Source organism: Telmatherina bonti (assembly GCF_933228915.1).
Source record: "Telmatherina bonti genome assembly, chromosome: 9".
Classification (NCBI taxonomy): Eukaryota; Metazoa; Chordata; class Actinopteri; order Atheriniformes; family Telmatherinidae; genus Telmatherina; species Telmatherina bonti.
This window is the reverse complement of record NC_136627.1, coordinates 11,862,954-11,878,974: the sequence shown is the minus strand read 5'-3', so window position 1 is coordinate 11,878,974 and position 16,021 is coordinate 11,862,954. Positions and strand designations below refer to the sequence as shown.

Below are 16,021 nucleotides of genomic sequence, written 5' to 3'. Positions count from 1 at the left end.
ATCCTCTGCCCAGCACCTAGCCGTCTTATTAATTCTCATTCTCTGCTTGACTGAGTTGCAGCTGAAGATCATTAGGGCTCATCTGAGGGCCCTTATGAGGGTTCCTGCGGAGTAGTACGCCTCAGAAGTGCCCTTGGTGGGCTGAAGAGTATCTTACTAGCAAACTCATTGCCGGCTGATGAATTCCTCTGCTGAGACTGAGCAGAGATGAGGGAAGCTGGGGTTGGAGCTCGGGTTCAGGTCAAGCACAACAGGGAATCTGAGTGACAAAAGAGGACGGAGGTTGGCTCGCCGCTGGAGACACGTTCAAGAGTGGGTGCAGCGCTGAGGGTGCTCTGTGTGCTCAAAGGTCACAGGGACAGATTGTAGAGAAAGTGGCGGCGAGCAGATCAGATTAAAGGGAGAGGTCGGGGTGCTAAAGCACAGTGGGAGGAGGGGGACGAGGGGTGACGGAGAAGGATGAAGGGGCCGAGAGGATGAGCTCCACAGATTAAGTGAGGGTGATGTAGGCTGAGGCCTTCTCCTTCAGTTGTCTCAGACACAGATGACAGCTCCAGCTCCCTGTAAAACACACAGATCAGAAGTTCATCACAGCTATTGTAAAGCCTTGCGGATTAATCCCCCTATTTCCCACAGAGCGTTAAGTAACGCTGTAAATTAAAGCTCTGTGCTGAAGCGGCACACGCTGTGCCTGTGGTCTGTGGATGCAGGAGATTTCACAAGTCATTTTGGTTTTGGAAAAAAGGCGTCGAGATTTCTGACGTTAATTAAACATCAACTTGCAACTGATGCTAAAACACACCTCTCAACCTCAATACTTCAAAGTAAATGTGAGTTTTGCCAGAAGGTGTTGTTTGAGCTTATACTGTAGAATATATTTAGAGGTTGAACGTCATCAGAGTCCACGAAAGGTTGAAAACACACAAGATGCTACAGATGACTTTCCAAAAAGGTTTCTTGCTGATTAAAGAAAAACACTGCATCTTTACACACTGTGAGTGTCAAACGCTCAAGTTGGCATCGCTACCGTATCTTCAGGCAAGTGACACTTTTTCCATGGAAACAGCATCTATCTACTCCTTATTTCCATGACAACCTCATCAAACATCCTGAGGCAGCCATCTTATATGGCTAATGAGAGTTTGATTGAATAAATACTCGTGCTGCACATTTGCAATCCCAGACTGTCTCACCCTGGTGGATTCACATTCAGGAGAGATGCAGAGTGTTACATTGTTCTCTACTTAAAAAGTCCAACACGACTGTACCAACTGTTACAGACACTTGGAGAGTTGATGCCAGCTGTTTATTGCATGGTTCTGCTTACCCTCTGGTGGTTCTGACATGGGAGGGCTCAGGCAGTACATGTGGTAGCCTCTGTCACAGTCGTCACAGAATAACAGCTGGTCCTGCAACAGAAGAGAGCAGATGTTGTTACACGGAGACAGACTTTCAATGAAAGCTGAGGATCCAGCAACTGTGACACTGTATGCGTGTGCACACCGGTTTATTCATGTCAGTATGTGAAATAAATCAGTGGGCATCAGTATGGCCGTGTGATTAAACATCACCCTCCTGCCACTTTTCGGTTGCCGTGCACTCAAACGCATCACCAAGCCTCTGTTTGCAAACCACCTACACCAGCAGCATCCATTAACCTCCGCTAGAAGTCACAGGCTCGTCCACGCTACATGTTCGTGCATGTATGTACAGTTTGCATGTGTGTGTGTGTGTGTGTGTGTGTGCAGCCACTTGTGTTTAGAAGTAACATGTAATATGAAAAGAGCTCCTACGTCGTTTTCAGAGGTGCCACACAGGCTGCAGGACTTGCACTCGATGCACTGCCAACGATAAGTCCTCACCGCAGCCGTCATGTTCACTGTGAACTGCAGACAGGACGGGTGGCCTGGGTGCACACACACACACACACACACACACACACAAATATAACACATACACACCAGCACATAGCCATACAGTTTTCACCATCAGTGTTTGTAGTTTGAAGGTAATTGTTCATCATTCAGCTAGTTTATCTGTATGTTTGTGTCACAGAAGTGAAAAGGACTTCAACGCTGAACCTTTTAATAACTAAATTCTAAATTTGCTGCCATTTAGTTGTATTCATAAATCCAGAAATCATTGGATTTAAGTGAAGTCTCTTTTTTTTGAGCTGTTACATGAATCATAAGCTTGTTTTTTTTAAAAGGAAAAAATGACATCATCTTAGTCAAACTTGTTTCTTTTTCTTTCTTTTTTTTTTCTTGTAATTTGAAAAATGAAATAATAAACGATCCTTTTTGCACAGAATGTCTTTGCCATGACAAAATAAGCTTTCCATCTTTGTCCATATTAATTGGAGTTTTCCTCGGTACATGTTGTTACATGATCCTGATCATAAAACTATGAAGTCAAGCTCACCTCCTGACTCTCATTTCTCTTCTTTATTAGTGGTTATAAAAAAAAAAAAAGGACCATACCAGCATTTTGCATTAGCCCATTCACTACAAATCACATCAATCTTTTTGTTTTTTTTCTGTCCTCTCTTTTTATTTTTCCAAATGCAAAAGAAACATTTAAGGACGATATGTACAGTATATGTATATACAGTACATGCAGTCATGTGCATCATTTACACGACAATCTCTGCTTTTACATGCAGCCAGAATGTACAAACACATCCCATAGTAAGACAAAGTTCAGCTAGTAATGGGGGAACAGATTGAAACATTATGCAAAGTTACTCAAATAAAAGAAATACCTTCTGGTGTTCACAAATAAAACACACACTATCACGCAGAAAAACATCCATGTAGATTTTAATGTTACAATGAGGTCTCAGAAGCGGAGATAGGCAACGTTTATAATCACACCTGGCAGATCAGCAAGGTTAACCCAGAAAAAAAAGACAGACATTTGATCATTTCATATTTTAATGCCTATAAATTTATGTGACGGTGGTGTTATTTTGATAACTGCAGAGTAGAATGATCTGGTTTCCCACCAGTCCAATGTGGCTCTAAACTGGAGGCTAGATCCAGTTATACAGTCATACCTAAAGTACACCCTCTTTAAATGAATGGTAAGTCCTTACCGGATCTTTGTCTCGTATATAAAGCCCAGCATTTTACATCAAGACATTCTGTCATTAACAGTAAGTAATTATGTTGTGTTTTCTTTTTGTTTGGGTTCAAGGAAGGTTTCGAATTTGACTATTGAAGATTTTGGTACACAGAGGAGTTCATGGCCGACTCACTGCTAGCAAAACAAACGGGCCCAAATCATCACCCCTCCACCACCGTGCTTAACAGCTGATATGATATGATAAGCTTTAGAGCCTTGTTAGCCTCCTTCAGTTTAAAACTCTTGTGTTACAGCTGCTACCTGTTGGTCTGGGTGCTCCCCCTTGTTTTGTATATCCCAGTACCATCGCCAGGCTGGGATTGGTGCTAAACCTTCCTCATTCCTGCGGTAAAAGGTTCAGCAGCCGCTGTGTTCGTTTGGCAGCTTGTCTACTCTGTTGAGACTCTTATTGTTTGTGACTGAAACAGTGTGCAACCTCTTAGAGGGTGTTTACTGAGCACCATAGTTGAGCCTTCAAGGCATTCTTGTTCAGTGTTGTAAACTGCTGTTTATTGTTAATTGTTTGGAGTTTGGACCAAACCACCACTCATTCAGACACACCAGTTCTCTGTTGTTTAGACGCAGTGCTTCTCTCTGCTGTAGATTTATTCTGGACTTTCTGCAGTCACCTGGCTTGTTTCTCTCTTTTGGTATTGATTAGTTAGTTAGTTTATTTCTTACTAGTTAGTCCAGTAGATATTTTATTAGTGTCTTTAAGCAGCACCACCCACTCCTCCCTCCTGTTACTTCTGTTTGTGTGACGTCCACCTGCCACTTGGGACAACAAACTCCACATTACTCCACTTTACATGCAGGCATCTTTATCTTCCATAACTGCCTCCTTCTCTGGGTTGTAACGTGTTCAAGGGAAACATGGGATCATGCAGGAGCTTTGCTGCATGCTTTGGTTAAGTGAATGTTCTTTGTTTTAATATAATTTGAATGTGTGTTTTAATATTGTTAAGTATTGTGTTACGTGTTGTTGTACACCTTACACTCTTTTTGTGGAAAGAGTTGAATTTATCTCAAGCATTTGCCTGGAAAAACAAAAGTTAAATGAGATATGTTGGATATTTACCAATAATGGAGGTGTACATTACATCTGTCATTGCTGAAGTTGTTTTTCTGTTTTTAAAGAGAAGATGCTTTTTTCTTGTAACTTCTCCAAAGCAGCCAGACTTTTTCAGTTTTTTTCAACCTGTTCTGTCATGAACTTTAATATTTGTTAAAGTGGCTTTTTGTAAGCACTGTACAGACATTCAGATCAATTCAATTCAACTTTCAAGGAAACCTCCGGCAGAACCTGGACATCCGCCTTTGGGAAGATTGTCAGCAGTCTGGAATGTTTTCCATTTCAGAATTATCTTTTATATAGTCGTATAATGTAATTATTAGACTGCACGACCTTTCGTAGAATGACAGGCAACAAAATCAGCTTCTCATTTCGGATGTCTTTCCGCCGCGGCATCGCGTCAACGTCTAAATGCTGCATGTAATTCACAGCACCCAGCTGTCCCTCCCCCCTTTAATTCCTGTTGGAGAAGTAATGGTACACTTCATTTTTCACTCACTCCTTCTGCTAGTTGGTTTACTTTTTGATAAAATAAAGAATCCAGTTATTAACAGAATTGTAAGACGTGGCAAAAAACCCCAAATAATCTTCCATTGTGTCCTGATGCATAAAACCTTTGAACTGAAAGAGGGTGCACTTTCTTTTTCAGGTGTTTCTATTTACATCTATTTATCATCTTTTATTTAATCATGTTCCCTCTGCTCATCTAAATGAAGAAAATGTGCTCTCAGCCATGTATATTTACTCTTCTTTACAACTCATGAACAAGTCACGATCATTTAAAATTCAATGAGATATGCCAAAACATTTACTCACAGTCTCCTTCTCTTAATTAGCTGTTTATTAGAAGATGTTTTTTTTTTAAAAGAATCACCTTTAAAAGGTAATATTTTCATTAAATAAGAGATCATGCTTATAAATATGAGAAAAAAAAAAAAAACTAAAGAGATCTGAAATATTACATTAAATTGTCACCAGTAAATTTAGAAACATTGTACATGACGTGTATTGGATGGGCTAATAAAAAATAGAGGAAAAAAAAGAAAAACAAGAAACCAAAGGTATGGTCCATCTGGTTTCAACTTAAGCATTAAAGCTCACATTTACTAACAAACAACTTCCACGTTCAATAAACCAAATGTGTCAAAATCGCGCGTCAACAGAGGACAGCCTTCCTCCTGCCAATCATCCCCTTCAGCGGTGCCCTACCTGAGCGTCCACAGTCCGCACAGGAGATAAGGTCTTCAGGACAGCCGGTCTTCTTTGAGCCGCCGAGGCAAAAGTCACAGTAGCCGTTGGCGATAACTGAGCCGTCCGCTGCTTTCTTGGCTGAAAACAAGCAGGAAAAAAGAGAAGTAGGTAAGAAATATGGGACCAAAGCTTTTACTGCCCTCTTGAGAAAGAAAAGGGGGATGAAGAGCAAAGTGGAAACTCATAAGTTAGTGTTATGAAATGTTGTCCTGGGGTTAAGAGGCTGCACAAGTCTCTTGACAGTAGGACAGATTGAAAAGGAGAAAGCTGTAACAGATCAGCAAAGCAGCCATCGCTGAGGTGGGCTGAGAAGTACCACCATCCGAGTATTACTGCCACAGTGTTATTAGAGATAAACGTCTGAGATGTAAGACAGCGAAAAAGAAAAGAGATGTGTCACAGAAGTCTCCGTAGTTCCTTTTTTTTTTTTTTTTGGTTTGAGAAACAGTCACCTGCAGAGGAGGCAGGAACCCCCCAAACCCCAGCTCACCCAGCAAGGAGAGGGCAGATGCAGAGACACATACAGGGATGCTGGCTGGGAGCCCCGGGGGTCTCGTAAATATTGTCAGAGGGAGAAGAGGAGGAGGAGAACAGGCAGAGGGAGAAATTCAAAATGGGAAAAGTATCCAGGAGGCTGCAGGGACGGACCTGCCGTCATGCTGAGCAGGGAAAGACAAGCGCTCTGTGTGACGCCATTTCATAATAACTATTAACAAGAGAGACGTTCCTGCTGCCTGCTTGAGTGTTGTGTATGTACAGTATGTGGGCATATTAATGTGAATGTTTGTACATGCTGCACATCTAACTCACCCCCCCACCCGTCTCTCTGTCTGACCTGTCTGTCTGCCTCCTGCCCGTCGCACTGCTGATGATTGCATAATCACTTTAATGGAAGCACATAACCACTACAGAGTATTTTGTAAGTACACTTTCTTCTCTAAGATGTAATGCGATGGACAGGTCCTTCACAATGAGTCACCAGGCGCTGAACAACAGAGTGGTACACACTGGTGCACACTTAGAAATCCACATTCAGACCCAGATAGAAAACCAGTCATCCTGGAGAAAAACAGGCACACAGACTGACAGAGTTGTCGTTGGTAGGATGTGTGTGTGTGTGTGTGTGTGTGTGTGTGTACACACTCCCAGCTGACAGGGAGCTCATTAGTTTATCTATTTCAGGGTGGAGTCATGCTCTGCAGGAAGGGATTGAGAGCGAGGTGAGGGTGGATTTGATGGAATTTGATGGTTGCATGGGAAAGGAATGAGAAAAACCAGTTGGGTATGTAGAGAAAAATGTCTGGATTTAATCTCTGAGACATAAAATGATAAAATAAATAAATAAATAAATAACCAAAGCCTTAATGAGGATGAAGGACAGGCAAACAGGCAGCAAGCAGAGAAAGGGAGGAAAATAATAACCTTTATGAGCTACTGCAGAAGTCAGAGCTGTGCGGAGCTAAACAGCCACGGCTGGTGTGCAAACATAGATGCACACGTCCATGTGTGCAAAAAACACGCATTTGATTGACTGTATGGAGAGCTCGATGATGATTCTTGACAATGAAAATTTTATTTTCTATCCATTTTGCATCCTTATATACTCATCATCTTCTTTTTCCTGTGATATTACCGATGAAACCGCGCTGTTGTCCAACCAGTGATCACAGTTTCAGGAGAAAAAGGCACTTTATGATTTTTATGAGCTGTAAAACCTTAAGTTTACATCAGTTTTTTGAAGAAAACTGATGGTTTTCTTCAAAAACCATCAGTCACCTTTCAGATCATTCTTTTTACATCATTTTACTGAAAAGATAGAGGGATTATTTATTCCGTATAAGTAAAGAAAAAAGGAAGATTAAAAGAACATAGAAATATTGTCAAAATAGTCTCAGAAAAAATCATTTTTAACATCTGTAGTATTTGGTTACATGAAGTTTGAGTCAACTATTTACAGTAACATGAATCATTTTCACATTTTCCAAAAGTATACACTGCTATTAATAAATGAATAAATGAATGAATAGATAAATAAATAAAAAAATGCAAACTTGGGGATAAAAATATTACTATACTGATGGTAAATGTCAATCAACATCACCCATGTTTTAAATAAAAAATAGACTATCAGGTCAGTTTGCAGTTTAATAGAGTCCTAAATGTTAGAATTAATGTCAAATGATTCATATTGGGCTTTTTCTGCTTTAAGGTTTTTAGTATTTTTTAAATCTGGAGTCGCATGTTGTCAAAGCACCAACATGCTGAAAGATTAATTTAAATGACTTTTGCAGCATTTCTTGTGGTGAAGCAGATACACATCAGTGCTCTGAGCAGAATGCGAAGAGTTGATGATAAATAGAAACATTTTATGACATCTCTGTTATCCATATCACTTGCAACATGTCACATCATGTCCATGATGGGATGGGACATCATTACCAGTTGACAAAGCGTCACTGAATTCTTATCTACATGATCGGCGTGTTGACATGGAGCATTTTTTGTTTTAAAAAAACTTCGCAGATCTGAATTGTAGTTTCGTTAATGAGCATTAATTTAATAAGAGCTCCTTTTTAGAGAAACCCCACACATTGTGTCGGGTTTTTTTTTTTTTTACTTTCTGTCTGCATCAGAGTTTTTCCTGACACTTTCTGTTGCAGCTTGACGTGTTTTTCCGCAGGGCTTGATTTAAATGAGCGGGAAAAAACCTGCAGAAACATGAAACTCCTTTTGAGTCGAGAGTTTCGGCTCCCACAACTCGGCATGATCTCATAGCAGTATGTGTGAACAGCACAACACTTTGGCCACATCCTGAAGTTACTTTATACATATTTTCAGCATTTTATGTCATTTTACCTTTTTAACATGACAAATAATAAGGATAAGGGTTAAAACCGGGGGCCAGGGTGTCATCCTCACAGTACATATGAATAAGCAAGGTACATATGATAACATACATCAGTGTATACATATATATATATATATATATATATATATATATATATATATATATATATATATATATATATATATATATATATATATATATATATATATATATATATACATATATATATATATATATATGAATATCCCACATTTATTTTTTGGCTTTTGGTTTTTTACTAGGACTGTCAAAGTAAAATCATTAATGCAGAGACAAATTTGTGAAATTAATAACTTAATTTTTTTGTAAATTAACAGATAAACTCAAAAAAGTCAGTGCATTTAATATTGAAAATCTAAATTCAGCATGATTTCTAGGAGAGAGGCTGACCTTGGGCTTGTCGGTGCCTTGTCACAGTGGTGAACTGAATCCACTAAAAACACTCTTTCCTCCTTATTTATAAAGATCCTGAAAGTATTCCTTAAATTTAGAACAGCGGTTCTCAACCTTTTTGCAACACAGTACCCCTTGTAAAATATTTTTTCAACCAAGTACCCCCTAACCACTGCAAAGTATTTTTAGTTCAGAAAACACATGAAATACAGCATTTTATCATTTATGTTTGGCCTTTTAAACTTTAATTGTGTTTTGCACATCTCTACTATACGCTTCAACCAGGACTCCATTGTTTTTTGTTGTCAAGGTGACGGTGGGGTTCAATTCACGTCAAAACGTGGGATTTTGGGAGGAACAAAATTATGTGAATCTAAATGTAAATTCAGTTTATGAATGTACACTTACATTTATTGGAATATATTAAATATTTATATGATATTACATTGATATTATTTTGTTTCAGGGTGTTTTAAAGAAAACATAAAAAGAAAAACATATATATATTTTTTTAATTTCACATACCCCCTGGACTGCCTTGAAGTACCCCCAGATCTATGCGTTTCCCATTTGTGAAACAGTGATTTAGAAGATGGCTGCAGAATGACCCATGTGAAATAACTTGTCACACAATTAACCACGCGGTCGTTGCCTGGAGTGGGGGTCACAAACATCAAACTATGTTACTTAGGGGTTGTGGCTCAAAAGATTAGTGAACAACTGCTCTAAAAATTAAGCATAACCTGAAAACTTAGCTCTGTGGTGTTTTCTGGTTCTGTTATCAGTTAGCAGAGCTGTTGCAGAGAAACTTCACAAACCAATAAACTGTATCAACGTGATGTTGACCGAGAAAAATCCAAAGTATCCGCTAAGCATTAAGTCTATAAATTGTTTGTTAAACATTCTAACAAGCTTTTATTTAGTTATTTCTGTCTGAACCAAGGTGGCGGATGTGTAGCGGATCAAGCTAACTTTGCTAGCTTACTGTACTGGGCCTAGCTGCGAAGGAGTTCCTGATCCATTACCATGGACTATTCACCAGTATAAAAAACAAAATGGTGGTACTGGATGAAGACCTATATCTGTGTATTTAATTATTAATAACCCAACACAGCCCAATGTTTACTCAGATTACTGTAGGGGGAGGCATTAAGCGGCGGCGAGCAGGCCTGAAGCCACTGCTAACTCATTTGTGTTCTTGTGGTGGTCAAATAAATTTCTTTTATTTTTACTGCTTTTGTTTTGGCTCAGAGCTGCTGACTGGGCCTCACACTCCCTGGTGACAAAAAGTAGACTGACACGCATGTGAATGGGCACACACACACACACACACACACACACACACATATATATGCATGCACATACAAAACACATTCAGTCTGCTTTTTATCTGCGTCTGTACAAATTCTTGTTTGCTTTGTATTTCTTTGTGTGTGTACTTGAAAGCCCCTGAGAGTGAATCAGCATGTCTTGACGTATGCGAGTGAGTCAGGGCTGCCCGCTGGCTTGCCTGTTTGGAGGGGGGGGGGGGGGGGGGAATCCATCAATGATTAAACGCCTGTGGCCATGTTTCAGAAGCCCCCCCTGGAACCGCAGACACGCCATTGAGGAGAGAGGAGAATAGTGATTGAGAGGGAAAATAAAGAGGAGTGGGGTAATGAGGAAAAATAAAGAGGTATATAACAAATAGAAGGACCAGCAATCATCAAGTATTCTTCCTATTTTTCTTTTACCTCCCTCCTAATCTTTTAAGAACATTCTTCCTCTCCATCCCCATTTTTTTCTGTTCCCTTCTTTACCTGACCATCCTCTCCTTTCCTCTCCCACTCCTCTCCTCTTCCAATTACCAGGAGGAGTATGAGCAGAACCGCACACTTCACAGCTTTCAAGTGTTGGAGAGGGATCCTCCTGGGAATTATCCAGCAAGAGATGAATCCTCAACTACTCCTCACCCCACCTCCTCTCCCCCACAACACCAACCCTTCCCCATCCATCTTTCTCTCTCCCCCAGTCTCATTTTCTTGTCTTTCCTCCTCCATGCTGCTCCATCGTTATGTTGTTATTGTTTTACCCTTTCAGCTCCCACATGCTGGACTCCTTCTCACCTGAATTTAAAAATAATAATAATAAAATAAAATAAAAACCTGCATTTTTTCATGTTTTTCATATTTCAAGTGCTTCAAATACTTTATTAATATTAATATTGATGCTTTGAGGAATGGATCAGCAAATTATTCCTTGAAAAGAAACACAAATTAATTGCAAAAGTAAGAGGAAAGGCTGAAATCGTTACATTTGAATAGTTTTATTATTGTTTTTTCCATTTTTCTAACTAAAAACTATTACTCTCACTTTTGGGTTACTGTCCTTGAAAGACAGACATCTTATTTTAAAACAACAAAAACTGATTAAATCAGAAATAAACAAAAATCATTTCAAACATTGTGAATTTGAAGCTCTATCTCTTCATCTCAACAGGTTTCTTTGAGGATTATGACCTGACAGATACAATCCTGTTAAGAAGTAAACTGGTATGCTGGTGACCCCATCAGTGTAGCAAATTTCAGCCCTTGAAATAATTTCTTAATTTGCTCCTCCAACATTTCACTTGATAAAAAGTGATTTAAAAAGTTAAATAAAGTTGTTAAAGGAAATTCTGAAAACATGGAAAACACAACTGTGCTGCTAATATCTGGCTTTAATTGGTCTTCGATGCAATGTGTGTCTGATATGATGGAACCACAAGTGCTCCAGAAACAACCTATAAGCTCATTAGGTACCTTGCTGTCTTTACTTTCCCACTGTGCTGCTTTGAGCAGGTTAAGGAGAACCTGACAAAACAAGTCCTGCTAAACAAGGCTGGTAAATTTAAAAAAAAAAAAAAAAAAAAAAAGCATGAAAGACGAGACAAAATCAAAACATTGTGTCACTGGTTGATCACACTCATGTTCCTCTCCTTGTGTTTATTCACATATTGAAATGAGCAGGATCATATGAGAATGACTGATTTGTCTCTTTTGATCACTGAGCCACCAATAAACGTGGAGCATTATCGCCTTTCATTGCATTAATGATGGTTAATGCTACTCAGTCACTCCAGCTACTTTAATACAGACTTGAAGGGTTCAACCAGCTCTTGTCATGGTTGCAAATTAGGCTAAATACACAATAATAAATGTTTTAAAAATATCTGTTGTTTCCTGCTCAAAAACACAAATCACGTCCACAAAACACTTTTATAAAACAGTTTCAATCCAAACAAAACTTTCAAAAACATTATATAGAAACTTTTTTTTTTAAAAACAGGACTGAAAGTTGATCTCCATGATGTCCGTCCAACAGTTCAACCAAGTGCAACAATGGCTTCCTGGAGACAGGAAAGTTGTTGTAGCCTGATCCAGAACTAGTGACTTATGACGAGTATATACTGCCACTCTTTTGTGTGCTTTGTTACGGTACGTTTAGGTACAAACAAGTAAAAAGTCCTGCTAGCAATGGTTCCAACAACGCTATCTTGGCTAGCTCCACCATGTAAACAAAGGGGAGATCGGTGCATATTTAGGACATTAAACAAAGAGACAGCGGTATACAAGCTTTAACTCTGGTTGTGTTTTCCCAAATGTCCTGTTTCAGTGCCAGAAACTGTTTTTGGGTGTGGAAAAAGGGCTCAAACAGAGAAAAACCTCCGCTTTTTTCTGTACCAGTGTTCACGGTTCATTGTGTTCTAAGATTAACTGGACATCTTTATGTTCTGGACGCCTCAGCCATTGGTATGTGTTCATTTACCAAACCATTCTGGGTATCTCTCCGCCCTATTTGTCTTGTCTTTTGGCAAGAAAACAAGGAAGTCACTATCTCAGATGCTCTGCAATCTGTTGTCCCCAACGTACGAACTGAACTGGGGAAGAAAGCATTGAGGTTTTCAGCACCTAATACTTGAAATAAATTGCAATCTGGGCTTCACGTTAAAGCTCTTGTTACATTGAATGAGTTTAAAGCTGTGGTAAAATCACTGCAGCCTGCCTTGTCGGTGAGCTTGTGCTATATGTGAGGAAGTTTTATCATTGTGAATTTTATGTGTTGTCCGCTGCTTTATGTTAACTACCTATATGCTGCTGCCCATCTTGGCCAGATCTTATTTGGTAAAGTGATCTTTGATCTCAAGTGGACAAATCTGGTTCAATAAAGGCTAAATAAAAAGTAAAAATGTGCACAAAATCTTGGATACCTCTTTTTTAATCCACAAATCTTTACAGACAAAGATGACTGTTGAAGTACGCTTCACTGTGTTTTTTATTCAGCAAATCTTTGCAGGAAAACTGGATAACCAGAGATCCCCCGCTGTGTGTCTACATGCTTCAGAAAATGTCTTCCAATTGCTAGCCAGGATGAACAATCTATTTCTGTTCAAGCGGTCAAACTTTACCAGGGCAGGAGAGGGACCTGCAAAAGAAACTGCAGCAAACAAAAGAAGAAAAAGACATTAGAAGGAGTAAAATGCAAGCGGTGAGAAGAGCAAAAAAGAAAAATGACGAAACAAATGCAGAAATAAAAAATTACTCTCAACGGCCTGCCTTTGTTTAACCTCCTTTTAGTGTATTTAACTTTGAATTTTGGACTCTTTTAGATAATGACTGATCTTGTGGTTGCAAGCCATCACAGCTTACCTCCGTACAATATCTCTTCCTCCTCCTTCTACTCTCTCCCTCTCCCTCCAAGACTCGGACATGGAACAATTGCCACAGCCTGAATCTGGCTGATAATCCCTTCTTTGGCCGACCACAGAGGAAGCCTCATCAATTTAGTGCTTTCATCCAATTATTATTGGAATTATCTCATCCTCCCCACACTCACGAACAAGTAAGCCTACCTGTTGACGTTTCTAAATCACCTTTTGTTTGTTGTTTTATTGTCCTTCCTCTCTGTCTGCCTCTTGATTTTAACATTTCAGTGGCATTTATTGAACTGACTGAAGAAATGTGTTTTTTGTAAATGCCTGAGCTGTTCAGTTCAGGTAAGCAGAAAAAAAAAAACCTTATCAAGTTGTCATGGATATTGTTGCCATGAAGCACAAAACTTGGTTATGTTTTCATTTCATTACATCTATTCTTTACAGTTACTCAGGGACACTTTCCAGTGCAGATGGGGAGAAGAAAATGGTAGAAATGTGAAGGAGGATGAGGAAAGGTTTAGATAACAAGTGGAATACAAAAGAGAAAAGGAAGACTATGAGGAGGAAGAAGGTGAGGAAGAAATGAGAAAGAAGGAAAGGAGGCAAAAAAAAGGGGGGCTTCCAGTTGTATCGGAGCAGCGGTGTGTGAAAACACACACTCTGCACTCCTGTCGCCTGGCTGCTTAATGAGGAGAGCCTCTCAGGAGCAGCACACAAACACAAGGAGGGCACACACACTCAGACAAGAAGACCCACACATGTACAGTACAAAGTGCGCGCACACACACACACACACACACACACACACACACACAAAGATTTACAGCCAAGTCTTTGCATAATAACTTTTGCCGTCCAGTTTCAGTTGGTTCCCCTCCCCCCACTGGCCCTGCTTAATGTGATGAATGATAGTCCCTGTAACCTCCGTAGCACCACACATCCACACACACACACACACATTCACACGTAATTACAGTCACAAATATTGTTCAGAGTGTAAGATGAAACAAAGGGATACGGCAAATGGCACGTTGGAGCACACGCATGCACGCTTCCACAGACCAAATCCCAAATGCTGGAGGAGACATTTTCAGGTTTTTTATGCAGAGAAGGAGGCAGAGATGCAGTCAGATGGAAACCGTCAGTCACAGATGAAAAGTCACTGGCTTCCTCTCTCTCTCTCTCTCTATCTTCCACCTCTCAGTCTTTCTCCCATCCTCTTCCTCTCCCATCCTCCTTGCACGATGGTTTCTTATTACTGCTGCCTTTCTCTGCCTCTGATTCCATCTCTTGTCTGTGTTTCATTGTGATACCTTCTTTTTCTTTGCTTCCTTTTCCATATTTTGTCTCTTTTTTTTCTCTTCCTTCTGCTTTACGCTCAAAGAGGAAATTGGAACTCTTTGCTGCAATCCATCTGGTGCCACTCTAATGCTTGCACCAGTGCAACGCTCTGTTTTTCCCCAGTTTCTGCTCCTATCCCAGCATGCCCCACCCTTCACCCTTTTTACACACACACATCCCACAGACACAAGAATACAACCTCCACCTGTGTCCAGTCCGCAGGTTGCGTAACTCCCAGTGCATTTTGAGACTGGATGCGTGTGTTTGTGTGTGTGTGTGTTTCAGTGTGCAACGTGAGACTGTGTGACATTGCAAACTAAAGAGGACAGCGGCCGTTTTGGTGCATAGTAAAACTTGATATATGACTTTATTGTAATAACACACTGACCCAAGAAACACACACACACAAACATTCTCACACAATCCGTCAGGCTCTGCAGTTTTCACACGCACACACACTCAGACACACAACCACCCCTATAAATCATGCATGTAAAGAAATCAGACACAGACAAACTCACACAGCTCCCGCTGATGTGTGTAACACTATGTGCACATCTACTCAACATATGCACACTCTTAGAAAGAGCCACTTAGCCAGCAGTGCAGGCCAGTGTCCCCGTCGATAAAGAGTTAAAATGCAAATTATTAATCCCATTTTGTTCCACAGAGAGAATCGTCTGGGAATGTGACTGTGAAATCCTGTTTGAATTGTGCCCAGCCTCTCATGGTCCACGATGGTGTGTGTCGGCCCTGCTCTGTTATGTGGAAATGTCAAAAACGACCACTTGGGACAAAGTAATATGCATAAAAGGGAGAATTTGGTTTTAATAAAAGGCAAAGGCTTCTAATTTCTGTGGCATTTCTGCACAGGAATAGGGAGTAGAGTTTCCGTAGGTGGTACCATTATCCTTGTGTGTGTGTGTGTGTGTGTGTGTGTGTGTGTGTGTGTGTGTGTGTGTGTGTGTGTGTGTGTGTGTGTGTGTGGAGAGGCCAGTGCTGCTTGCTAACTACCATCAGGCATTTTATATCAGGCTGACATCCATTCCCAGTCTTGTTGTTCTTTGTGCACCAGGATTTGAGGCTTTCGAGGAAGAACCCATAATTTTGCAAGACTTGAGAGCAGAATGTGCAAACGTTGGCATCGATCAATGCCACTAATGCAGAATGTCATTGATAATTTTGGCTCATTATAAAAACAACGAATTGATTTGTAGCCGTGGTGCTGGTTCTCGAGCTGTCCCGTTACTGTGCTGAGAGGGGTGAAGCGAGAGGATGCATT

The 16,021-nt window shown here is 40.1% G+C and overlaps 1 protein-coding gene across 1 annotated transcript in view; it reads right to left on the bottom strand.

Moving 5' to 3' along the window:
* Window positions 1-490: 490 nt before the first annotated feature.
* Window positions 491-16,021, bottom strand: part of dpf1 (double PHD fingers 1) — a gene marked incomplete at its 3' end in the record, with an annotated part of 55,219 nt that continues 39,688 nt past the window's right edge. The window contains exons 9-12 of the mRNA XM_079246884.1: window positions 5,405-5,524; window positions 1,794-1,906; window positions 1,328-1,409; window positions 491-561 (exon numbers count right to left, since the gene is read on the bottom strand). Coding sequence (XP_079103010.1) covers window positions 491-561; window positions 1,328-1,409; window positions 1,794-1,906; window positions 5,405-5,524 — 386 coding nt within the window. The remainder of the gene's footprint in view (window positions 562-1,327; window positions 1,410-1,793; window positions 1,907-5,404; window positions 5,525-16,021) is intronic.